The sequence below is a fragment of the Choloepus didactylus genome, chromosome 13, assembly GCF_015220235.1.
Source record: "Choloepus didactylus isolate mChoDid1 chromosome 13, mChoDid1.pri, whole genome shotgun sequence".
Lineage (NCBI taxonomy): Eukaryota > Metazoa > Chordata > Mammalia > Pilosa > Megalonychidae > Choloepus > Choloepus didactylus.
In genome coordinates this window covers 61,552,370-61,580,168 of record NC_051319.1, presented here as the reverse complement: position 1 = coordinate 61,580,168, position 27,799 = coordinate 61,552,370, and the positions used below count along the sequence as shown (strand labels likewise).

Below are 27,799 nucleotides of genomic sequence, written 5' to 3'. Positions count from 1 at the left end.
CAGTACTTCTCAGTTGAAGCATATTTGAATTTTAAAAATAAAGATTTTTATTCTGCTAAAGCAACTGAATTCCAGTTCATTCTTTGATAAATAAACTTAAAGTAAATTCCATTCACTGTTTTATTATGGAATTATACAACCTTTCAAAAGTTCTGACAGATATTTCTTACATTCCTCTTTTTATTTTATTAAGTAAAATGGCAAACTTTACCAAGGCTTGCCAGTTCAGTGTACATTCTTCCTTCAGAAATCCAGACACTTATTAAACAATATTTAGTCCAGTCTTAGAGCTGCATTAATTTTAGCTCCTATTTCATAAAACACAATTTATTACTTTTTAGCCTTTCTCTGATTTACCTCCAACTCTAACAGAAAAGATGTTATATTATTATGTAAACATCTATTTACTCTTGTCCCCTACACCTTGTTTATTTTTTTTTAACTCTTCTACTAAACTGTGAAAATATGCAGAACAGAAATGTGCTTTATTAATCTTCATATCTCTTATTTCTAGCATAGTTCCCTATGCTGTACTCAATAAGTGTCAAGTGATTGACTTATTTAATTAAAGATCTATTACATTAGTTCAAACTGTTCTTTTAAGTTTGATAAAAATAGCAAAAAAAATCAAAAGTTTGCTTTATTGTATTTTAAATTAAATACTTAGGATGCATTTTCCCTTTGCTGCAATTCATCGGTCTCCCAAATTTTTCTGTCTCCCTTTTATTGGAATATGTAATTGTCATTTGGCATGATTGCATAATAACAAATCATTTTAAGTTACTTCTATTACTCAACTTTATCTGTGATTTTTTTTTTATCCTCAAACTAATAATGTGATTAAAATCAATAGTAACATTGAATGCTGGGTTCTCATTTTTACTCAATGAAGCAAATACTTATTATATTTAATCAAAATGTATAGACCCTCTAATAATTATGGAAAGATATTTCTAGTTCTATACAGTTATTCTTACTAGTCAACTTATAATTTCTTCAACTGTAAATTCATCATTTTTAGTTAAATGAAACACAGCAAAGGCAGTTAAATATTTAGATCTGAATTCTTTAATAGAAAAACTATAAATCAATTTGAGAGGTTCTGTCACTCTCTAGTGCACCAGCAACAATGTAAAGGGTGCAAAACACTTCACTTGAGAAAATGATGTTTGTGGCATCACGTAACATGTACTGAGGGTTGCTTCTGAACATATTGTGAATTTGGCATGATGTTCTCATCCTCAAACATGAGTATCAATCTATGCCTGCTGAATGCCTCTAGATAAAGAAAGATATTGTCTTGCTGTAGACTATCAAGACTTTATTCTAATGGGAAATGCTAGGCCTATGAGCTCTGCTTTAACTACAGAAAATGTGTCAAACAGAACACATGGGAACTAGTCCTGAACTCCCTGGTCAATTAAATCACCTGAAGGCCTTGGGAACTCATTAAATGACTTGCAAAATATTAATCGGCAAGTTAATATTAGAGCTAAAATTTAAATTTAAGAAATTTTAAATTCTGGTCTTAATATTCCCTTTGCCGCATAATTTAATCTTTGCTATGTTGTGTACCTTCATGGCAAATTCACATTGTAAAAAAGGGAATAAAAAGTAATTCCAAATATGTCTTCTATGGGTCTTCCTTATCAATGTAGATATAGACAAATTTTTTTCTTTTTTTTTTTTTTTTACCATTTTTCTCATTATCCTGATTTCTTCAACAATTTTCCCTTACTTGCCTTTCTGTGTATTTTTGCATACTACATGTGTGCTATTATATCTTTTTTACTTACTTCCGAAGTAGAATTTGGTTGAGAAGATATGTGTAGCTAAACTCCAAACAACATTTTTTCTTGTGTTACAACAATTACAGCATCTTAAAATGAAAATTTAATGCATGGCATGGCTCTTGACTGTTGAAAACCAATTTAATTACTACAATCTGCACTGAAAATAATTAAATTATTAAATTCACTTTAATGGTACATTAATATAGAAAGTTTACTTAACAGACTACTCAGTTAAATAAAATGAGTACTGCACAGAGGAATTAATTTCAAATACTGTTCCCAAATACATGATAAAATGATGTAATTAATTAAAGAAAAATAGTGATGGTATGCTTGTCAATATATCCCCAGTATTTGACATTCTCTAGACATGATAATTGCATCTTTCAGGTTTTATCTAGATGTGGAAAAACTGACTATCCACATTTAATACAAAAGATAACTACAACCCTGTACAGATAAGAAGGCTGAAACTGAGAGTTCCAAAAACAACAGTGCATAATGAACAATAAGCCCACATTCTTTCATACATAGGAAAACACTGGGACCAATGAACACCCTATTGGTAGCTTTCTAAGATGGGAATACAGAAAACTGTATCAAAAGTACTTTGTTGACCTAGACTGTGTATGTCTTCATGACAGTAGGTATTCACAGCTGTTAAAGGTAATGATGCTTCTTATGGTCACATATGGTATAGCAAAGATTATCCCTGAATTATGAATGAGTTCTATGTACCACAAATCAAGCTTTAAGAAGAAATGAGGAGGAACCTAAGATGGCGGCTAGGTGAGACAGAGAAAAAAACACCTCTGTGGAAAACACTAGACAAAAAACCAGAAAGTGACCCAGAACACCACTTCCAGAGTAGCACCAGCTGACAAGTTATGCTGAAGCCACAGAGAACATGTGTTTGGTGAAACCAGGAGTCTGCATTCTGAAACGAGTGAGTGAGTCAGCTGAGTCCCTCGGCCACGCTGTGGTGTGGGGAAACGGTGGGTTGGCTTTTTAAAAAAAAAAAAGAAGCCCAAGAACAGCTGCAGATAAGATGGGAGTGGTCTGGACTAATGCCTTGGTGTCTGGGGTGGAGGATACCCCTTCCCACACCCACTGCTGATTGTCTTGGCTCCAGGGGAGCAAAGGGGAGCCAAAAGGAGAAAAAAAAAAAACAAAATGCACGACTTGCAGCCATCTCCCCAGTGGGCGTGGCTACTGCTGCCTGGGGCCGAACACACAACACAGAGCCAAGCCAAGAAACCCAGCCTGACAGGGACTCTTTCTCGCAGCACCGCTCACATGACACAATATCGGCCGTGGACAGTGGCCTTGAATACACCCACGGCTGATTGTCCCGGAGCTGGGAGAGCGGAGCTGTGTGGAAAGGGGGAAGTTAACATGTCCCATTCAACCATCTTTGAAGTGGGCTGGGAACGCCTCTACACAGCCCGGTGGCCCAGGGCTTCCCTGGAGGCCGGTGCTTACCGATGACTTGACACGGCCCTCCCCTCCTCAGCAGAGGTCCTGGAAAAGCACAGCAGGGAGGGGGGAACTGCTCAGAAATCCCAGGGAACCTACGCCAATACCAAGGACTTTTGTGTCAGCGGCAGAGAACAGCCTTAAATCTCTGGGAATACCTGAGAGGTTTGATTATTAAACCTGCCCTTCCTCCCTAACCGCTCAGGCACACGCCCCTCATTGGGGGCAGACAGCACTGACAACACACCCAAATTAAGTGCACCAATTAGACCCCAAAAGAATCAGATCTCCACATTACACAAAGTTGGGGAGAACTGACTTGAGGGGAATAAGTGACTCACAGATGCCATCTGCTGGTTAGTTAGAGAAAGTGTATGTTACCAAGCTGCAATTTTAACAAATTAAAGATCAAGTAAAGCAAATGCCAAGACGCCAAAAACAACAGAAAATCTTAAAGCATATGATAAAACCAGACGACATGGAGAACCCAAACCCAAACACTCAAATCAAAAGATCCGAAGACACACAGTACCTGGCAGAATTAATCAAAGAACTACAGACAGGCAATGAGAGAATGGCATGGGATATAAAAGACTTGAAGAAGAGCATGGCACAGAATATAAAAGATATAAAGAAGACCCTAGAAGAGCATAAAGAAGATACTGCAGGAGTAAATAAAAAAATAGAAAATCTTATGGAAATTAAAGAAACTGTAGGCCAAATTAAAAAGACTCTGGATACTCATAATACAAGATTAGAGGAAGCTGAACAACAACTCAGCCTCCTCGAGGAGCACAGAACAGAAAATGAAAGAACAAAAGAAAGAATGGGGAAAAAAATTGAAAAAATCGAAATGGATCTCAGGGATATGACAGATAAAATAAAACGTCCAAATTTAAGACTCATTGGTGTCCCAGAAGAGGAAGAGAAGGGTAAAGGTCTAGAAAGAGTATTCAAAGAAATTGTTGGGGAAAACTTCCCCAACCTTCTACACAATGTAAATACACAAAGCATAAATGCCTAGCTAACTCCAAATGGAATAAATTCAAACAAACCCACTCCAAGACATATTCTGATCAGACTGTCAAATACTGAAGAGAAGGAGCAAGTTCTGAAAGCATCAAGAGAAAAGCAATTCACCACATACAAAGGAAACAACATAAGACTAAGTAGTGACTATACAGTGGCCACCATGGAGGCGAGAAGGCAGTGGCATGACATATTTAAAATTCTGAGAGAGAAAAATTTCCAACCAAGAATACTTTATCCAGCAAAACTCTCCTTCAAATTTGAGGGAGAGTTCAAATTTTTCACAGACAAACAAATGCTGAGAGAGTCTGCTAATAAAAGACCTGCCCTACTTCAGATACTAAAGCGAGCCCTACCAACAGAGAAACAAAGAAATGAGAGAGAGATATAGAGAATTTTAACAGACATATATAGAATATTACATCCCAGGTCACTGGGACACACGTTCTTCACTAGTGATCACGGATCTTTCTCCAGAAGGGACTGTATGCAGGGGCATAAAAACAAGCCTCAATAAAATAAAAAATAAAAAAAAATGAGTTTGTTCAAAGCACATTCTCTGACCACAGTGGAATACAAATAGAAGTCAATAACCGTCAGAGACTTGGAGAATTCACAAACACCCAAAGGATAAAAATGAGGGGGAGATGAAAACATTCCCAGATAATCAAAAGCTGAGGGACTTCATCACCAGTCAGTCAGGACCAGTCAGTCCTTAGCAGGCTGAAAGGAAGGGGCACTAAACAATTGACTGAAACCATGTGAAGAAATAAAGATTTCCAGTAAAGATCACATGGTAAATATAAATACCAATACTACTGTATTGTTGATTTATAACTCCACTATTTACTTCCTACAGGATCTAAAATACATAAACTGTAATGATAAATCGGTGGTTTTGGACTCAATGTAAAATATGTAATTTTTGACAAGAACTACATAAAGGTGGGGGAACGGAGGAGTATAGGAACACAGTTTACATGTCCTATTGAAGTTAACTTGGTATCAAAGAAAAACAATATTGTTATAGATTTAAGATGTTAAATTTAAGCCCCACGGTAAACACAAAGAAAGTATCAGAGAATATGACCAAAGAGATGAAAAGCAGAGTAGGAGTTCCAAGAAGTGGGGGAAGGGGCAATGGGGAGTTAAGAAATGAGAGTAGGGTTTTTGTTTGGGGTGAAGGGAAACTTCTAGAAATGGATGGTCGTAAGGTGATAGCATTGCAACATTCTAAATGTGATTAATCCCACTAATGGAATGCTAGGGAGGGGTGGAATAGGAAGATTTAGGCTATATATATCTTTCCACAGTTGAAAAAAAAAAAAAAAAATAAGACAGTTTAAATAGATGACAATTAAATGCCAAGGATGATCCTGGATGGGATCTGAGGTAGGAGGAGAGGAGGCCCAAAGGGACACAGATGGGACACACACACAAAAAAAAGGAAATATAGAATGTAAGCTTTATATCAATCTTGAATTTCTTGAACTTCTTAGCTGCGTTTAATGAGATTGCATAAAATAATGTTCTTGTCCACGGGAAAGGTATATGTGAATTATATTGTTTGTTCAAAGATATGTGCAGCTTGCTCTCATATGTTCAGAGGACAGAGCAATAGATGATGGGTGTTAGGGAGGAAGGGAGGAAGGGAGGGAGGGAGAGAGGGAGGGAAAGAGATGGTGGTGTGACAGGATCTTAAAGGTGATGGATCGGGGCATTGGGGGAGGGGGGTCAGGGTATGATGGAATTCTATGTATGGGGTTTGTACTGTTTTTGCAACTGTTCCTGTAAGATTGAACTTATTTCAAAATAAAATTTATTATTAAAAAAAAAAATTTCAATTGGTGAGAAGAGATGAGCTAACCAGCTGGGGAATGTGGAGTGAGAAAATAGACAAGGAATGTAGACAGACAAGATGGCCAGGGCAGACTCTTAGTTGCAGCGAAGGCGCCTGATGACAAAAAGAGGAGGGAAAGGGCTCAGTAAACCAGAACCAGACCTACTTCACGGTTCTGTCAAGGGCAAGTACTATTGCAGCAGAAACTGGGGCAGTGCAAGATCAAGGCCAAAATGCAGACCCTCTTTCTGTACTGCTGTGACCAGAAGGTGATGATGGATACGGTCTCATTTGAGATGAACACAGATGTCTATGCATTTGAGTAGGGCATGTCTGTGGGTAGGTGGGCCTTCTGATTACGAAAATATGGAAAATGCAAGCCCTTGTATCTTTTAGTATAATAACAATTAATTTTTTGACTATCTACTGTATCTCTAAGGATGAACTAGCCCCCTAGGGAAATTAAAAGACATGTAAGACACAGAGGCTGGCCTTGAAGAATTTAAACTCTGATGGGGGAGACAAAAGTGACAGAGGAGGTTGAGAACAGTACCAGACCATGTAGAATCAAGGGCTAAAGGGCGTGGTGCAAAGTAGGACTGTGGCAGGAGCTCAGCTAAGTCAGGAGAGAGATGGCTAAGGTGCAGCGTGGAGACAGGGAACCTGGAGCTGGGAGGTTCCATGAGCAGGTCAGGATCGTGGTTAGGACAGACAGAAGAGAACCACAGGGATAGAGGGAGGGTGATCAGAAGAAAAGTTCTCTGACAAGGGTGGAGATGCTCTGTTGAAGTGGTGAAAAATCATTTAGATAGGGAGGGTGGGGCCACGCAAGTTTAATTGCACCAGTTAGATCTGGTGAGCTGCTGGGAAGTTTTAGAGTGGGCCATTTTAGAAGAGGTTGCCTGGCCATGAGCGGGGATGGGGGATGGGGTGTGGGGTGTTGTTCTCTTGGGAGTCCTTCCACGAAGTCAGGGTTAGCCAGGCGTGTGGGGCGATGTGTAGTCACATTCTTTCCAGTGACTTTGACCACAATCCCATCAGCCACCTGGCCAGAGACCCACTGCCAAAAACAACTCGGAAGAGGAAAAGTGGGATGGAAGAAAACGGAGCCAGGCAGACTTAATTAAAGGTCTAGCCCTATCGCTAATTAACACAATACTTCTTCTCTAGGAAACTTAGCTTTTCCACCTGTGGGATGGGCATAATACCCACTTCATACACTTTTTATAAGAAAAGCACCTGGTACATAGAAAGCACTCAATATGTTAGTTCTTTCCCTTTTCCCCCTACTTCCTCAAAACCGTTACAGCAAAACCTCCCATGCTTGGTCTTATATAATAACACTGTGTAGCTACTTCAAAATTGTCTCCTACATGGACACCAGAGGCAAGGAACAAACGTTTGAGTCTTTCTTGATTTAAAAATTGGAATTTTCTATCAAATTTTGGAATGACTTTACTTAAATATTATTTTAAACACAAAGTGGTACAATTTATCCATAAATAATAAACATTTTAATTTTCATTATTAAAAAAAGAAGAAATGAACATTGGCTCAAATATTTGATCCTTATTATCATATATTTTATGTAATTTTGATTGTTGTCTAATGGCCAAAATTATTAGTTTCCTATACTCCGTAAAAAAAAAATTATCCAAATGTAAACTAACTTTGTTGATATAAAACATGATTATTCTAACATGAACCCATTATTCCTGGCACCTTGGAAGTTAAACTTGCAATTTAAAAAGCACTATAAATGCTCCTTAAAATGTTGTTGGAACCCTACAAAGAAAGAAAGCATTGCTAAAATTCATGATATTATTACATGCATTTTCCTCTGTGGAATTTAAACATAAACATAGACCGAAAATATGACAATTTATATGGTGATAATTAATGTTGTGATTCTTAATAATGTTAATTATGTCAATATTTAATAACTTTAATATTCAAAGAGATTTAATTGTTAATCGCTACTTTTACGTATATTTCAAATAACAAATGATATACTGGACTTGCATGTTTCTTAGAAATGCTGGTATGTGTTCTTCAAATTCCTGAAAACATCATGTCAAGGTAGGGCTGACCTTCTCGGGCATTTCCTGGTGTCCTGTTGTCACTGTCTGCCTGCAGCACTGTTTCCCTGTTTCATCATGTGGGGAGGTGGGAGTAGGCTATGAAGCTTCTGTTAAAAAAATTAGAGAGCTTTTTAAAATAGAGTATTTACTTTAGACTTCCCAAAACACACTGAACTGAACAAAGTGCAGAAAGTTATGAATCGGGGTGAGTGAGTCAGTATGAAGGAATGGAGTGCATTGATGGAGACTGGCACATGGATGGGAGGAGAGGAGGAGTCAACTAATGAGGCATGTTCATCGAGGCAGTGCATGTGAAGGATCACACAGTCAGCGAACACATAAAAGCCCTGAGGAAAGAGCAGTCCGTCAATCGAGTCTTCAAGAGCACTCACTGAGCATGTATTCCTGCTGAGAGCAGAAGACTACAGCAAATCACTGGAATCTTTCTTGAGTTTCATACTGACTCACTAATCAATACAGTTTTAGAGTATTGCTGTCTATTGAGTTACTAACACAAACAAATTAGGACCATATTGAGGGGCAATAATCAGGAAGAGAAGGGGCAAGAAATCGTGTCACAGAACCTGATATAAATATCCTAAGTAGTGTAGTGCAGAGCAGCCTCTGAAAATAAGAGCTATCCCCAAATATTTGAAGGGATGCTATGTCTCAGGGGAACCTAGGCTTATTTTGTCAGGTGTCAAAGGACTGAACCTCAAGGAAACACACTCCGGGAAATGTGAAGCCAAAGGTGAAATAACAGAGGAGGTGTTAAAGCAGAGGCTAAGTGACCTCCTGGCGGTGATGATGTAAGCACCGTAAGGACCAAAAGGCAGCTGGAGTCCATGACCTTGAGGTCTCACCCAATCCTGAGATGATGGATCACTTCTCCCCAAGTGTGGGGGTGCCCATTCCTGCCTCAAGCTTTGGTAACGTGTTTCCCAAACACTGCAGTCACTGTACTTGAGACATGGTCAAATATTAGATATGAATAGGGAGACGAGAGTTTAAGTAATCAGTCTGCTCAATCATTTTTTCACAGATTCTTTCACTATTTAGAGAGCACTGTGCTATGTGTGAGTACTAACAATGCAGAAATGAGTGAGAAAAACTCTCCTTCAAGGACCTCAAAAACAGGGTAGGGTAGTGGGGGTGGGGGGAGAAGGGGCACAATTTATCTCAGCTTCTTGCAGCTTCCGATGACATTAATGATTTTCATCAACAATAACCTTGAATATTTAAGAGGAAAACCAAAATTATATCTTTGAATAAACTAAAGGCTTTTGCCTCCATCATTCATCCATTTTTACACTCTTTTAACAAAAGACTCAAGTACCAGCTGGGTGCCAGGGACCCTTCTAGATACTGGGAATATGGCAGTGAATAAAACAAACAAAATAACTACCTGTATTTTTATTACATACATCTCAATTATGGGAAAAATTTGAGTTAATAGTGAATTATACAGTTTGAATGAAGAATATTAATTTTTAAAAAGAATCTCATGAATAGCATTAGGCAAGCACTATTTGATACTCAGTAGTAAACTATTTACAGTTAAAACTTTTTCCAAAAGCAACAGTCAAAAATGAGAGCAATCAAATCCTTCAACCACATTTCACATTAAATCTATATAGAATACTTCTAACACTACTGACAAAATCAGAGATTCATAAAAGTGGTAATGCTGGAGTGGAAAAGCAAAGAAATGGTGAAGATTATGCTTGGACTGTTCTGATGGAATTTACCTGCCTCTCACCTCTCTTAACTACCTCAGGCCCCCAAAAATGTTTACCAAAAAAAAAAAAAAAAAAAAAAAAAAAGGTGTAAACAAACAAAAAAACCTTAGGACCTAGGGAAAGGAATGTAGATTTTCTGTTAAATAGGACCAGTTTACTCTTCAAGCCACAGCACAGGAGACAGGGATAGGAGAATGGCTCCCACAGTCAGACTCACTAGCTGTGTGACCCCAATCAATGCATGTATTTACTTCCCTGTGCCTCTCTTTCCTCATTCTGAGAAGGAGGTAAAAAAAAAAATACTGTTTATAGATTTGATTTGAGTAATCTGAGTACAATGTGATGAGCTACTGCATGGAAAGGACTTTCTCTTTAAAGCACATGGTTTCTGCTTATTTTTTTTTATAAAGGGAGTTTTGAGTTTACAGAAAAATCATGTGTAAAATATAGGGTTCCCATATACCACTCTATTATTAACACCTTGCATTGCAGTAGTGCATTTGTTATAATTGATGAAAATACATTTTATAATTTTATGATTAATAATAGTCCTTGGTTTAACTGTGGGTACACTGTGTTGTGCAGTTCAATGGATTTTTAAAATTTTTTTATTATAGTAACATATATACAATCTAAAAATTTCCCTTGTAGCCATATACAAATTTATAATGCAGTGCTGTTAATTGCATTCACAATGTTCTGCTACCATCACTGCCATCCATTACCAAACCTTTTCCATCATCCCAAATAGACATTGTGTATGCTTTAAGCATTAACTCTATTCCCTACCCCCTCCCATCCCCTGGTAACCAGTATTCCAGATTCTGACTCTATGAGTTTTCTTATTCTAATTGTGGAAATGGAAATCTAGTATCCCAGCACCATTTGTTGAAGAGACTATTCTTTCACAACTGAGAGGCCTTTGCTCCCTTGTCAAAACTCAGTTGACCATAAATGTGAGGGTTGATTTATGAACTCTCAATTCAATTCCATTGGTGTAAATGTCTGTTCTTGCACCAGTACCATGATATTTTAAATACTGTGTCTTTATAATAAGTTTTATGATCAGAAAGTGTGAATCCTACAACCTAGTTCTTTTTCAAGATGGCTTTGGCTACTTGGGGCCCCTTACCCTTCAATATAAATGTAATGATGGCTTTTCCCTTTTTGCAAAGAAGGTTGTTGGAATTTTTATTGGGATTACATTGAATCTATAAATTGCTTTGCATAGAATTGACATTTTAATATTTAGTGTGCCAATCCACCAAGGTGATCTTTGTTTTCTTTTAGTGATGTTGTGTAGTTTTTGTGTACAAGTCCTTTACATCCTTGGTTGGATTTATTCCTAGATATTTGATTTCCTTAATTGCTATTGTAAAGGAATTTTTTTTCTTGATTTCCTCTTCTGATTGTTCCTTACTAGTCTATAGAAGCACTACTGATTTGGGGGTGTTGGTCTTGTACCCTGCCACTTTGCTGAATTCATTTATTAGCTCTAGAAGCTTTGTTGTGGATTTTTCTGGGCTTGCTGTGTATAGAAACATATCATCTGTGAATAGGGAAAGTTTTATTTCTTCTTTTCCAATTTAGATGCCTCTTATTTATTTTCCTTGTCTAATTGTTCTAGGTATAATTTGCAGTGCAAAGTTGAATAACAGAGGAGACAGTGGGCATCCTTGTTTTCTCGCCGTCTTAGAAGGAAAGCCTTCAGTCTCTCACCAAGAGTATAACGTTAGCTGTGGGTTTCCATATATGCCCTTTTCATGTCATGTAAGTTACAAGTTTCTTTCTATTCCTACTTTTCTAAGTGTTTTTATCAATAAAGACTGCTGGATTTTATCAAATGCATTTTCTGTGTCAATTGAGATGATCATGTTTTGTTTTGTTTTGTTTTTTCTACTTGTTTCTGTTAATGTAGTGTTTACATTAATTGATTTTCTTATGTTCAACCACCTTTGCATACCTGGGATAAATCTCACTTTGTTATGGTGTACAATTCTTTTAGCATGCTGTAGAATTCAGTTTACTAATATTTTATTGAGTATTTTTGCATTGATGTTCATAAGAGATATTGGTCTGTGATTTTATTTTCTTGTGATATTTTTATCTGGCCTCTCAATGTCGGCCTTGTGAAAAGAATTAGGTAATGCTCTTTCCTCTTCAAATTTTGAAAGAGTTTGAGGATTGGTGTCAATTCTTCTTGGAATGATTGGTAAAATTCCCGTGAAGCCATCTGGTCCTTGGATTTTCTTTGTTGGGGAGTTTGTGATTACTGATTCTATCTTTTTAGTAGTTATGGTTGTGGAGATTTTCTATTTCTTCTTGAGTCAGTGGAGATAGTCTGAGGGTGTTCTTAGGAATCTGTCCATTTCATATAGGTTATTTAATTTATTGGTGTACAGTTTTTCATAGATCCTCTTATGGTCCTTTTTATTTCAGTGAGGTCATTAGTAATGTATCCCTTTTCATTTCTGATTTTAGTTATTTCTGTCCTTTTTATCCTTCATCAGTCTAGGTAAAGGTTTGTAAATTTTATTGATTTTTTCAAAGACCAATTTTTGGTTTTACTGATTCTCTCTCTGTTTTATTATTCTCTATTTCATTAATCTCCACCAATCTTTGTTATTCCCTTCCCTCTGCCTATTTTGGACCCCCTGTGCTCTTCTTCCAGTTCTTTCAGTTGTGAGGTTAGGTCTGATTGAACTGCTTCTTCTTTCTGATGTAAGCGTTTGGAGCTATAAATTTCCTTCTCAGCACCACCTTTGCTGATTTTGTAGGTTTTATTTTCATTTTCATGCACCTCAGGGTATTTCCTAATTTCCCTTGTGATTTCCTCTTTAGCCTATTGATTGTTTAGTGTATTTGGCTTAATTTCCATATATTAGTGAATTTTCCATTTCTCCCTCTGTTTTTGATTCCTAGCTTCATTCCATTGTGACAGGAGAAGTTACTTTGCATCATTTCAAGAATTTTTAATTTATTGGGACTTGACTTGTGACCTAAGATATGGTCTCTCCTGGAGAATGACACATGTGCACTACTGAAAAATATGTATTCTGTTCCTGTTGGTAGCAGTGTTTTATGTGTGTCTGTTAGGTCTATTTGGTTTAGACTGTTGCTCGAGTTTTCTATTTCATCACTGATCGTCTGTCTAGATGTTCTGTCCATCATTGAAAATAGTGTACTAAAGTCACCTACTATTAATGTAGAGCCATCTATTTATCCCTTCAGACCTGTCAGTATTTTTTCATACAGGTGCAGCGCTCCAAAGTAACTTTGAACTTAAGGTGAGTCTCTTGTAAGCAGCATGTCTTCAGGTCATGTTTTTTTTAATCCATTCTGCCAATTTCTTCAATTTGGCTGGAGAGTTTAATCCATTTACATTTAAACTCCCTACTGATATTGCAAGATTTTTTCTGCCATTTTGCTCTTTAGTCTTTGTAAATCTTATACCTTTTTCTCCTTCAAACTTCCCTTAATGCCTACATTCATATTTATTTGATTTTTTTGTACTATACCATATTGAGTCCCCTCTCATTTATATCTGGATATATTTTTCATATATTTTTCTTGTAGTGGCCATGGGATTAAAATTTAACATCAGATATATACATATACATATATATATAACTACCATATTTGATTTGATACCAACTTAACTTTGATAGCATACATATATAGAGCTCCTATACCTCTATTCTTTTTTGTCTTTGTTAAATGTTTTATCTCTTGTACATCTGAAGTCCAAAACCATATTATTTTTATTCATTTGCATTGCAGTACCTATAGGATGTAAGAAGTGGAGTTACATACCAAAAAATACAATGTAATAGCACTGACATTTATAATTAACCAAACGGTTACCCTTATTGGAAGTCTTTATTTCTTTATGCCACTTTGACCCACTGTCTAGTATCCTTTCCTCTCGTTCTGAAGAACTCAATTTAGCGTTGCTTATAAGGCAGGTCTAGTGGTAATGCACTCCTTCGCCTCTTGTTTATCTGGGAACGTCTTACTAACCTCCTTATTTTTGAAAAAATAAAAGTCTCACCAGAAATAAGAGTATTGGTTGGCAGTTGTTTTCTCTCAGCACTTGAAGTATTTCCATCCTCTGCCTTCTTGCTTCCATGGTTTCTGATGAGAAATCAGTACTCAATGTAATTGGGACTCCCTTATACATAGCATGTTGCTTTTTTCTTGTAATTTTCAGATCTCTCTCTTTGTCCTCTGCATTTGACAGTTTGATTGGTAAGTAATGGGGCATAATTTTCCTCAAGTTTACATTTTTGGTATTCTCTGGCATTCTTGAATGTGCATATTCATGTTTTTTTCTAAGTTTGGAAAGTTTTCTCTCATTGTAACTTTGAATATTCCTCTTGCCCCTTTCTCTCTTTCTTCTCCTTCTGATATTCCCATAATGTGTATATTAGTACATACGATGGTATCCAAGAGGTGTCTAAGGCTATTTTCACTTTTTAAAATTTCGTTTTCTTTCTGCTCCTCAGCCTGACTCATTTCAATTGTTTTGTCTTTGAGTTCACTGATTCTTTCTTCTTCCAGCTCCAATCAGCTGTTGAAACCTTCCTGGGAATTTTTCATTTCAGTGATTGTGCTCTTCAACTCCAGCAGTACTGTCGGTTCCTTTTAAAAATTTCTATCTTTTCTCTGAGATTCTCATACATTTCCTTCATTGATTTGCTGATAACCTTTAGTTCTTTCTCTGTATTTTTCTTCATCTCCTTGAGCATATTGATGATCATTTTTTAAAACTCTTTTTCCAGTATGTCCATGGTCTGGTTTTCTTTGTTGATGTTTTCTGGGTTTTTATCCTCTTCTTTTGGATTGACCATCATTTCCTGTTTCTTTGTTTATCTGTAATCTTTTGTCGCACAAAAGATTTGTTACCTTACCTGAGATATCTGTTTTTTGAGTTTGAGCTAATGATACGGCAGAGATTTTCTGGACTGTCAGGAGCTAATACTAAGCAAATCTAAGCAAAAAATACTTTTCACCACTTTGAAAAATTGGCTTTGTGTTTGCTGGTACTTTCTGTCAGAATTCAGCCCTCCTATCAGGATTGTCCGCCCAAGGTGAGTGCAAAGTACAGTATCCTCCCTGTCTTTTCTGGGCCTGTGTCTTGTCCTGCACTTGTGTTACTTGTGGCCTTAGAATTTCCACTGTGCACAGAAGTTTAATGCCCCTCTATTTCCCAGGGAAGAGAAATTCTTCCTCTCCTGAGTGTTGCACCACTGGACTCAAAGCATGCAAGCCTTGCTCAGGCTGGACCCTTCAATTGTTTCTTTTACTGCTTTCATTGTCTCAAGCTCCTTTTGCCTGTAGGATAAATTCTTGGAGGACTGGGACACCAAAGAGAAGTTTCCCAAGTCAGTCTTTCCCAGACGGAACAAGGTCAGGGACCCACAAAGGGAGTGCCACTGGCTCCAAACTGCCCTGAGGAGAGAAGAAGGAAGGGGCCAGGAAGGACACCAGGAGCTTCTTGCACAGCTCCCCAAAGCTGTGCTTTCTTGACTTGGTACCTGCTCAACAAATGCAGTTGACTCGGTACCTGCTCAACAAATGCAGCCCTTCAGTTGTCATCTGCAGCTCTGAGGAAGCATACTGTCTTTAAGTCTTCTCTTCTGTATTTGTCCATGGTGGGCTGAAACAATAGCTACCCTCAGAGCTGGGCCCCCAGTGGTCCAAAGATGCTAATCAAAGTCAGTAATCAGTAACTGGACTCACCCCCCAACCTCCAGATCTTGGGGTACTGGATTTTTATGTCCCCTTCTTGTGCCAACAAGCTACACCAGTGGCCAGATCCCAAGCTGCCTGCTGCAAGAGTGGGAGATGGGTGCCAGTAACCACTTTGGGAAAGAACAATTTACTGGATTTACTGTAATTTACTAGCCTCTTCTTTCCATTCCTCCCTGGATGCTGTATAGTGATCTACTAGACTCTTGTTGAGTTTTGAAATAATTGATAAAGACAGTCCCTGCTTGTTTAATTGTTATTCTGGTGGATGGACTGATTTCTGGCCCTTCCTACACTGCCATCTTCCCACAATTCTTATTTCTGTTTTTAAATTGGGAAAATACTGTAGTAACAATGCATGTCAGAAAGTTTACTGACACTTTGAATGAAGAATTCTGAACCACGCATTTAAGTCTCATCATTAATCTAGGTGTCAAGTACAGCTGCGGCTCAAGATGAAATAGTCAGTGCCCATATGTTTCTTTGCAAAGTGAAATACAAGTGCCAAATTCTAAGTGAACTGCCAGAATTCCCCAGCTTCGTAATTGCCACCACTTTTTTCATTTTTCCATTTTGACAGTATAGATTCTGTTCTGCTGCTTGGCTGAGATTGTCTGGCTTTGCACAGTGGAAAAACTATTACCAAACCTTTCCAGCCATAACTTGTGATCTTATTCGGCAATAGCACTTTACTGCCAAGTATAAGCTGAACAATTCCTTCCTTTATCCCTCCCATGCATTTTAGGCATGGTCTCAGACTAGTCTAACCAAACCAAAGTGGGAAAGGTTTGAAAATTATATGGTAAATGTTTGAAGTAAATCATTAAAGTGAATATCAGTTATCCTGAGTATTATGTCAATTCTAGAAGGAATACATCTAAACTTTACACTTGGCATTGGCCACTGGGCAATAAAAAAAAAAAATGATCTTAATTTTCCCATGGGGGAGGGCATGAACTTGAATTCCTGACAAATGTACATTTTACTTTTTTGGCCTTTGCAGAGTTAATCAGCACCCATAATGTGTTCTGATAATCCACCCGGAGCATTTGCTTATCTTTCCAGAAATGAGGTACAAAAAAGGAACATAACATAGAATGCATGCCAAACAAAATTTTCAGGAATCATGATAGGTTTTATGTTCAGCTTGACACATTATCTTGTCTCTCCTTAATCAAGGACATATAATTATAAAATGTGTCTTTATCCACAGGGTCAGAGTTTGGTGACAGAAGAGGAAGATGTCTCTTTATTAAGCCATCAGACTTATCTAGGAATCAAACACCTACCCATAACCCACCAGCTACAAATATCCATCACTTGATTCCCTGTGTTTGAAACTGCTTTGCTAAGGAAAGAGCTATTCAAATGCTAATCATTATTCTACTGGCTCACGAAGGTTCTTCAGGGCAGTGATAAAACCCCTTACTCATCTTTATAACACCAGCATCTGAAAATCACAAGACATTTGTTTCTTAGATACACACACTTTATTAATACCCAGTTCTTAGGCTAGCAGCTGAGGGTATTGTAATTTCAGTTCATATTTCTTAAATGAACCATGTTTCTGGACACAATGAATGAAAATTCAGGGTTAAGTCTCCTTTTTAGTGGCAGTTGCCTAAATGAGATATGTCACTGTCCTAAAGAAAATGTTTTTTATCAAGTATCAGCATATCACCATGCTGTTGAAATTACACAAAGGACCCCAGAAAAGCCTACAATATAAATATAAAAAACCTAAATATAATTATATAATAGATCATACATGTAAAGCAGTCATGTGAATTAAATAAAACATTCAAATTTGGGATTATCGTTTGTTTTGTCCCAAATGGAAGTTAAAACAAATGGTCTCAATAGTTTATTTGTAAATTATTTAGAAACATCTTTTTAGGAATTTAGATTATGAAATTTAAATATATTAACTGCTTAAAGGATTATTGGGAAAAAATATAAAGCACCATCTTCCATTGGACAAAATAATACATTTTAAGATTTAAGAGAAAGAAAAGAATAGAAAAGAATAAAGTTACAAACTTTCCAGTTTCAACTAATTTTAACTTAAGTGCCACCAAAAAGTAATGATAAAATATGAGAATAAAAAGTCATTTAAAAATATCAGTTTTAATTGTATATTGTATGATTATTCATAAAATCAGTAATACAATAATAAATTGTGCCCCATTATAAAATTTGTACTTAATTAATAGGTTTCCTTTACTTTATTAAACATGGGCAAGATAAACTATAGCCAAGCTCCATCTGTAAATTCATTATGTGCCCTTCAATCTCTACTTAACTGTTAACTGGATGCTCTGCACATAATCTGCCCAATGTATACATAATTCTCACATGTATTTGTCCAATAACATGTTCAGTTACCAAAAAAATAGTGACATTAAAGTGAGCTTTTAACTAATTCATCACTTATCAAAATAAGAGCATGTTATATGAGCACTCAACTTGAAAGGAACACATCATTAATTCTCATATTTAAAAAGGCTTCAAGGTTTTGTGGAAGTAATATTATATAAACACTTCATTGAACAATGTATTAAATGAATTACATTTAGTATTCTTAAAATGGTGTATTATAAAAAAGAATCAATAAAATAATATATACACATTAAAATTTCTTCTCAGCTGTATACTATATTTAAACCATATTTAAAATAATCTGAAAACTATGTTGCCATATATTGCCACATCAGGCAGTCAGAGTTTAAATAAAAGGAAGAGTGCAGTTTTCATGTGGAATATTTCAAGTCAGTGTTTAATTTTTGACCAGTTGCCTTTGTAGTAAAAGGCAATTAGTTCAAGGAACACTAGCAAACAGATGGACACGGGCAGAGAAAACTGTCCCCATCACAAATCTATGCAGTAAATAGTAGGGAACTGCTTTCCCACCTGCCTCTGCAGCGTAGCTGTTCAAGGTGTTAAACTGGGCCCATGGTGCCTGCCACATACACCTGAGATTAGATGTGGCACAACTGCTTGAAGCCAAACTTCCTTCTTTATGGATTGTGAACAGAGCAGAGGGCAGGCCTCAAGACAAAAGAGACTAACTCTTCAGGGGAGTTTGAGAATTTGGAAAGCTACATGCAGAGTAAAAACAGTAATCTGGGACCATGGGAAAAGAATGGAAATTGTGGTGGCTTTCCGCAGAGTTTAAACTATTATTATTAGTCCAGGAACAGCCCAGAAAAAATGGGAAAGAAAATGGAGTGAAGATTTCCAGATAATAATAATCACTTGCTTCAAAAACTTCTCTTTTAATTGCACAAATAATGTAGAATATACAGATGCATCACTCAAACAAATCAAATCCTTGATAAAACAAATCCAAATTTCTCTATGGAAAGCATGGATTAATTTGATAAGAAATGCATTGCTTTGAGTTTTACTTTCATGCTGAATTATTATTATTTTTAACCCTAAAACTTTTCATTGTCTAAAACTTGGCTAAATGGTTCTTCTTCCTAAGAATATCGTATCTATTTCCACAATAATTTGGCAAAGATCCCCAAATGTCCTTTTCTGAAAAGAGAAGCTAAGTGATACAACTCTATGAAGAAGATATTTTCTCATGGAATAAATGGAAATTTTGGGGGGAGACATGCTCCCCCTAGGATGAATAGTCATCTCTCTTTTGAATATGAATAGATACAAAGATTAATTAGCTTCACAGAACACTAAGACCAGGAGGAGAGACCTTTTTGACACCTTTCTAGATCCAGGAAGAGTGTAATAGGAATGTAGGTCCTGTTTACATTCCAGAAATCCAGAAGAAATAGGCTATTCCCAGTTTATTTTCTATGGGTCAAACACAGAACATTGGCTCATGACAGCAAAGAAAAAGAAATGAAATACCATCAAAGGGCTTGGGGATTGCTAATACTTAACACTATTTTAAGTATATAATACTTACATACTTTTTTAAAGAAATGCAGTTTCATCATTGAAATTAGGTTAGTAAAACCTAGCCTAATAGAAGTATTCCTATTAACAGATTAAAAACACTTTATTCAGCATATTAAATCACTCATTGTACAGTACACTAGCCACTTTTTCAAACTACCTATTTTCAAAATTTGTGCTGTTAAGCAGTAAAAATTCACCAGGAATACATGTCTATACTTTTGTTTTTCTTTTGTTTTTGCATTAGTTCCATAGTTTTGCATTAACTGTCTTCCACTTCTGCCCTCTATGTTAAATACTAATGAGATTACCATAAATTCTGAATACCACTGCTGGTTGCAAAATTCCTACACAGAAAGGGCTCAGAGCAGCAATCTAGTCGCAAGGGTGGGTCAGGAACCCAGTCTAAGAAATCAGTTTTGCATAGTGAGAAAAGTTTTTGAGAAGACTAAATCTTACTAGTCTTCTTCTAGTAAACTTCTGATTTCACTTTGTATCAATTTAAGTTTGAAACAAAATACTGGACAGATTTCCAGGAAATATAAAGGAAGGGCCTCACCCAAAATATGTGACCCCCTCCCCTTTTTTTAAAATAAGCTTAAAATGTTTTAAGCCTCAGGACATGCATCCAAATGATTACCATTGCCTGAATACCAGTGACTCAACTATAGAACACCTAGATTTGCTATGCATCTGGAGGATGAGTTAAAGAATGCAAACTTTGCATGAATAAGTGATTAAAGGTAGTGATTCAAAGGCTTTTTTTTTTTTTTAATAAATGCTACTGTTGATTATTTCTTTAATTTACAGTGGGAGAGGGATAAGAAAAGGTGAAGAATGGCTTGGGTTGTGTCAAATTTAAAAGATTTTATTTTTCTCTTTAAAATGAATTTTCCAGAACACACACACAAATACACACATACACACAAACACACACACACTTATATAGGCAATAAACTCTAGGAAAGCAAGACTAAATGAAACAAACAAAAACAACTATCACAAGAACAAAACAAAACAATAAAACATTCTACTGGTGATTTAAAGAAGTTAGTGTAAATCTTCCTTAGCAGCCTTTAGAAGAGAGAAAGGGCTAGTCTCTGTAAAGCAGACTGCAGAAAGGATGTGGAACCCCAGAGAGCCCAAGAACAGGGCACTGGACACTGAGGAAGCACAGACCAAGGACCCCTTCTGCAGCCTCCGTGCTCACAGAAGAGCTCTCAGAACCACTCCACCTGCACGTACAGATCGCCTTAAGTCCCAAACTAAAATTCCATAGTATAGCAGAATATCTCAAGGAAATTAAACATTCCTTTCCAAAAATGAAAGAAGCAAGAAGAGCTTGCTTTAGTTTCTTCCATTCACTGAAATAATGATCACATTTCACATTATATCACCACAGGTAGGATACATAGTGTAAAAAAAAAAAAAAAAGTAAAAAAGCTCTTCACTTTGAATTTATAGGTGGGAAAAATTTTTTACCAAAGGATTTCTTTGAAGAGTGAATAAACAAAGATATACATTTCATAAAAAGCTACATGAACAATGCTATTTTAAATTATGAGTGCCTTTTACTGCTTTTCTTGAAACAATTTAACCAGGCACTAATGTTCACAACTTTTAATGAATAGTTACAAAAGAGAAGAATTCACTGATAGTCAAAATTCCTACACACACATCTAAACATAGACTAAAATGATCTTCCTTCTGAACTGGAGTCACAAAGCTTTCCTCGCATTTTAGAAATCATTTAACATAGCTATGGATGTTGGCATAGCTAAGTAATTATAATCGATAACATATAATGTTAAGTGAAGGAGGTGTTATGGTTTGTCACAATTTTTCATTAGAGTATTAGACTGGTGGTTAATAAAGTAATTTTAGGTAATAAATGGACAATTTTTCAAATGTAATAATTTTGTATTTATATGATTTTGAAAAATATAGCTAACTTCTCAAACCAGTGATAGAAGTCTTCCTTTTTAAAAAAACACAGTTACACATAAAAGTTAGCCAATATAAAGACTTTTACATTTATATGCCAGATAAAATGTAAAAGTCATTTATATGCCAGATATAAGTTTTTTTTAATCATGTTGACATATCACCTGCACTTTTACATGCCATTTTTTTTGTACGTCAACTAATCTAACAACCGTATAATCTTGGCCCTGCTAAAACTAACAACTTTTAGCAAGTTACTTATTCTCTAAACATTCAGTTTCCTCATCTTTAAACTGTTAAAATAATACCAATTATTGTTGTGAGTGGATGGAAAGCTAGATAGATAATAAAACATAATACTTTCAGAAAATATTTAAAATACATAAAGATGTATGTGTATTTGATATGATGTATCAATTTAGAGGTTTTTTTTAGGCAAAAACAAGAGAAGAGTGGCTTAAACAATAAAAGGAAAACTTCGAATCAAGCTCTCATTGTAAGTACATGTTTCAGTGCATTTCATACAACCTCAAACACATAGTTGTGATTGACCAAATATAACAGGAAACAAAACAAACCAAACCAACAGAACTGGGCTCCAAATGAAACAGCATCTCCATGGAGTAGAATCAGAACAGAAATGACAGGTGTCAGCAGGGCTTAAGCCAGGTGGCAGCTGGTGGACCTCCAACCCCTCTGGGGTAAAGAGAGACTAAAAGGGCTTCAACAATACTGAAGATCTCAGTCACATTCACAGTTGGATGCTGATAAATATGTGCTGCCCATCTCCGCATGAGTCTTATAGGGCCCTTTTGGGCCTAGGGATATAGGAGACCATTAAGAAAGCTCATAAGTTTCCTTTCCAGGGAAGAGGAAACTGACCAGGCTAAGAACTGAGGGACTGAGTCAATTACATACAAAATAACACTTGGGGAAAGACCAAGTTCTAAACTGGGGGGGGACAGGAGCCAGTGGCCAGGTTGAGGGAATCAACACTACTAAACAGAGAGAGGTAAGCACAGTAAGAATGAGAAAAACATAAGCAAAAATAAACTCACAAAATGACGCTTTATATTGAGAAATTGAATGCTACAACAGGCAAGAAAACCAGTAGCTAAAACAAAATCACTCAAAATAAAAATTTTTTACAACATTAAAAATTTAAAATAAGTATGTTAACATGTTCAAAGAGATCAAGGAAAAAAAAAACCTTCCCTTAAAAAAGACCAAGAAATTATCAAACAAAATGAGAAGTTAAGAGTGCTAATGATTTCTGTCTCGTTAAAGAGACATAATGAACTATTGGATAACTTTAAACTTCATTGAATAAATTAATATTTAAATAAGTATATTCAAACCTTAAAGAAAACCATTAAACAACTAGAAATATAAATATTAAGGCTACTTTTTGGGAGAATGCAAGATTTATAAGCTTAGATACAAGTGTTTTGCAAAGTTACATTTTTATGTATAACTTATACAATGACTTTGACATTCAACTTGAAATAAAAGGAATCAGTGTCTACAGCTTCCAAACTAGAAGAGGAAGAACTTAACAGAAAACTTTATATCAGTCCAACAGAAGGCAAGCAAAGAAGGAAAAGAAGCAAACAAAACCAAAAACAAAATAACACTGCAGTTAATAGGTTTAGACACACAATAAGTTTTCTTGTATTAAATTTCCACCTTAAAAATATGAATTATGTAACTATATATTTTTAAAAAGCCATAACCTGATTCCTGATTTTGAGTCACACCTAAAACATAAGGAAAGATTAAAAGTAAAGAGACTTAAAAAGATGCACAAGGAAAATTCTAACTAAAATTAAGCTGGTATAACTTTAGTAATCTCAGATCATATTGATTTTTAAGACAAAAGTCATTAATCATTAATAAGGGTAAGGAACGTTGCCACATAATTATAAAAGAAATAATTAACAAGGAATATATAAAAATTCTGAAACATATGTCCTCAATCCAAGTCATAAATACAAATATAAAGCATAAACTGACAGAATATGAAGAGAAATCTACATAATAACCCAAATGTAAACCAGCTATAATATATTTTTAAAGGATGTGGGAGCTTTTATGGAAACTATTATGAAACATCATTGGAAAACAATAATTATGTCCTTCATGTCTGTATATTTGGAGAAACATTCCATGTTCATGACTGGGAGGACTCCATCTTGTAACAAAAGCAATTACCCCCAAATTATCATATACATCTAATGCATTTTCACTAAAATTCTACAGGAACTTTTCAAAAAAGTTGACAAACTGATTTTAAATTTCAAATGGAAAAGCAAAGGAATGAGAATAGCCCAAAATATTCACTAGAAGAATTACAAGGAAAAAGTGTGGAGGAGAAGCAGAAAGAAAAGATTAACATAACATATTGGGGAAAGCATCCTCCTAAATATCAAGACATTATAAAACTATAGTATTTACAAAAATTTGATACTGTTACATATCTATGATAATGCTACATAGCTGAGTAAAAGAATAGAAAGCTCAGAAATTCACCCTTACGTTTGGTGACTTGACATGATAATTATGTGGGGAAAGAATAAATAAATGGTGCTTGTTAATTTGCCGTAAATGTGGAAAATCAGAATATTTATACCTATTTTTCATGACATCAGATAACAAACCTTTTATTAATCACAATTTAAACGTGAAAAGCAAGATGCCAGTGCTTTTAGAAAAAAAACAGAGAAACATATCATCTTGGAATAGAAAATACTTATTAAATATGAAAGGCAAATTTCATACTTCAGAAAAAAATATGGGAAAACCTAGGATTTCTTAAACAAGTATAAGCATAAACTAAATTACTGATGAATTATATTACAAATAAAAAGAGACTATAAACAATGTTAAAACACAACCAATAGAATAGGAGAGGATATTTGCAAAGCATATACCTTAATATTCAAATATAATAAAGCTACTCTATAAATCTATATCAAAGACAAATAATCCAGTAGAAAAAGATAAATAATATCTACAATATTAATAAATGAAGAAACACGCCTGGTGAACAAACATAAGAAACTAAGTTCTATCTCATTTGTAATCAGCGAAACACAGATTAAAACATTGAGATCCTATTTTAAAACCCTCAGTAGCAAAACTTGGATACACTATACTTGTCAATCAATAGGTGAATATATAAATAAATGTGGTGTATCCATACAATGAAATGGCCTTTATATTCTTTAATGGAATTCTGCCAAGCAGTAAAAATGCTTGATATAGAGCCAGGAGTTGTGGAAAGATAATGTTGTATGAAAAAAAAAAAAAAAATGCTGTGCATAATTACAGTATGGCCCAAATCAGAAAATATTTTAAAATACTGAGGAATTATCCTTATTATGTATGGAAATATACATATGTAGAAAATATAAAAAAATAAACACCTAATTCAGGATTATTTTTATCCCTAGGGAGAGAGGGAGAGAGAAAAGAGAATGGGATGGGTAGTGGGGGTGGGGTGGGTACTTACACAGGAACTGTAAATTATATTTGTAATTTTATTTGTTATTAAAAGATTTAAATAAAATGTGGCAAAATATTTTCTTCAGCTAAATTGGGCAATGGATACAAAGAATTGGTTACCTTGTTCTCTGCATTTTCTGCATGACTGAAATATTTCATTATATAAAAAAGAGAAAAACAAAAACAAAAAAAGATTCTTAAAAGAAGAATGAAGGATCTAATTTAATGGCTCAAAATTAATGTTTTTAAAAAAAGAAGTTTTAATGGTTTCAATCCAATAGTCATAAATAACTATATAAAGCACAAACTGATAAGGCAAGTTTCAGGAGTTTTTCAATATAATCAAGCTCTGTTTTTCTGAAATTCATACTCTTCCCTTCAAGTGTGTTAGCTTCATTCTCAGATGGGGGTCCCTCCAGAGCTCCCATCCTTGCACCACAATGTCCAGATGAAGTCCAGGTACCTTATGTAGGAAGAAGAAAGAAACTTTCCAACATGCTCTAGCATGTGCCTTCTCACATCAAATCAAGGCATAATGGAAACAATCACAGAGGCCAGTGGATTTAGAAACACACTCACACACACACACACACACACACAAAGATCAAAAAGTAGGATACCCCTTATGTAAGAGAGAGAGAGAGAGAGAGAGAGAGAGAGAGAGAGAGAGAGAGGTGTCAGTAGTTAGGCAGGTAGATTAGATAGATAGACAGACAGACAGATAGGTAGATAAAATTACAAGTCATGGAAAAGCTTTTCTATATTTAAATGGCCAATTCTGAGGGGTCAAAACAAAGCCAAACAATTACTAATACATGGGAATAAAGCCGTTCTTAACATTGATGTAGATCTTAAAATCACCCAATGGTTGCCAATCCTTTGACACACTATGAAGATCTGAAATTGAAAATGTGCTTACAAAATATTACATTTTGACAGGGAATACATTAAGAAGCTTTTAATAATGGAAGAATTTTAAATTAAATATGTGTTTAATTAATTAGTTATTTAATTAAATAATTTGAAGAATTAATTTAAGTTGCAAAGCTAACTACTTAGCCAAAACTCTTCAAAGCTGGTATTTGTGGTACTATTGAGATAAAACACTATTAGAGACCCAAAATCCTTAGAAGTATTTATTTGAAAGAGATAGACACTAATTGGCCAAAAGAAGATTCCTCTAGGAGAATCACAAAGTCACATTGACTCTCTTTGGGAATAAATTTATTTCTCAAGTTAATATTTTAAAAAGGAAATAAACTAAGTTGATTATATCAGGTTTTTGTATCTGTACCAGAGTTTAGCTTTACTTATCTCATGCTACTCTAGAAAAGATTAATATATCTTTAAAATACAGCATCTATCACTGATATTCTGGATTATGCAGGAGACATGTTAAAATGCTAAAAATACACAAATCCTTTGATGTTTCCTATAAAACAATAATCAGTATTATGAGAATCCAAAGTCAATTACTAACTAAGTAATAGAGCTGTCTTGACTCACTTTAAACAATAAATTATGATCCTCTTAAGGATGGATCATGTAGAGAGTGGGCAGCAAAGAAAGGGGAAAGACAGTTTGTAGAGCAGGTGTATTGCAAATTGCTTTAGAAATAAACCACTACAAAAGATTATGCTTCTATCGTACTCCAAAGGCATGCTTTGCTAAGGCCACAATATAAAAGGAATTCTTGTTTACTATGATGGATACCCTTTATATAAATATAAATATGAGTTGACACTTTATCTGTCAAAACAAAACAAACACAAAATATCTGGTACTGAATATAGCAATTTACAACTTGGTTGCATCAACTGTCAATGGAGTCAATGGCATTTACTAAGCATACTCCGTGCAGAACACTGCTCCAAGAGTTACTCTGCATTTCATTCTCTAGACCTACAGGCATACTTTTCATGTTAATAAGTAAAGTATTTTCACCTGAAATTTATATTTGAAAGAGGGTGTTTTGGAAACGCCATATAGGCTTCAATCAAGTTTAGTTTGTTACCAAAATTTATGGAAGGGTAATGTGACATCTTCATCATTACGTATAGCAAAACTAGAATACAGTATAATACCTTGGTTATGACAGTTTGTCTTCTCAGGCATTTTGATGATAAAAGTGAAAGATGTCAAAAATATCTTATAAAGATTCAAGCTGTTATATCACTTTAAAATAAAAATTTTGACAGCAACCTGATATATATCAGATTGTCTCATATATATCAGATGGAAGCATGAGCTACTCCATGCTGTTTTAGCATGTCTCTTGGAGAACAGATCATTCTAAAATTATATGCTTAATTTTTATTTTTAAAGATTCAAGATAAATTCCAAGCTCCTTTATGCAATTTTATTTAAAACAACATTATTCTCTGTGAATTTACTATTTTAAAATTAATCTTACCAAGGTATGTGGCACTTCCTGTAATACTAACAATTGAAATCAGCCCACACTACTTATATTCCCAAAACAGTTAGACTACACTTGGAGACTTGCAGTTATGGGACAAAAGAAGGTAATCATACTGATAATTCAGAAAACAGGAAAACAAATGAACAGATAAACTTTTGGTTTATACCTCAGTTCTCTAAACCGTGATCTTCATTTATTAAATTAAGTAAATAAAATCAATTTTACATTTTACTTTGTAATGTGTATATAATTTAAATCATAGTTCTAAGAACACTGTGAAACAGAGATGTGTTATCTGT

The 27,799-nt window shown here is 35.3% G+C and overlaps 1 protein-coding gene across 5 annotated transcripts in view; it reads right to left on the bottom strand.

Annotated features, from left to right (window-relative positions):
- The window catches only part of PRR16 (proline rich 16), a 245,662-nt gene that overhangs the window by 94,708 nt on the left and 123,155 nt on the right, over positions 1-27,799 (bottom strand). For 2 of the 5 annotated variants that reach the window (XM_037802235.1, XM_037802232.1), the window contains exon 2: positions 8,229-8,326. The exons of the other annotated variants lie outside the window; for them this stretch is intronic. Coding sequence is in view for 1 of the 2 variants with exons in the window: in XM_037802232.1 (XP_037658160.1) it covers positions 8,229-8,240 (12 nt within the window). In the remaining variant the exon portion in view is untranslated. The remainder of the gene's footprint in view (positions 1-8,228; positions 8,327-27,799) is intronic. 5 annotated transcript variants of the gene reach the window in all.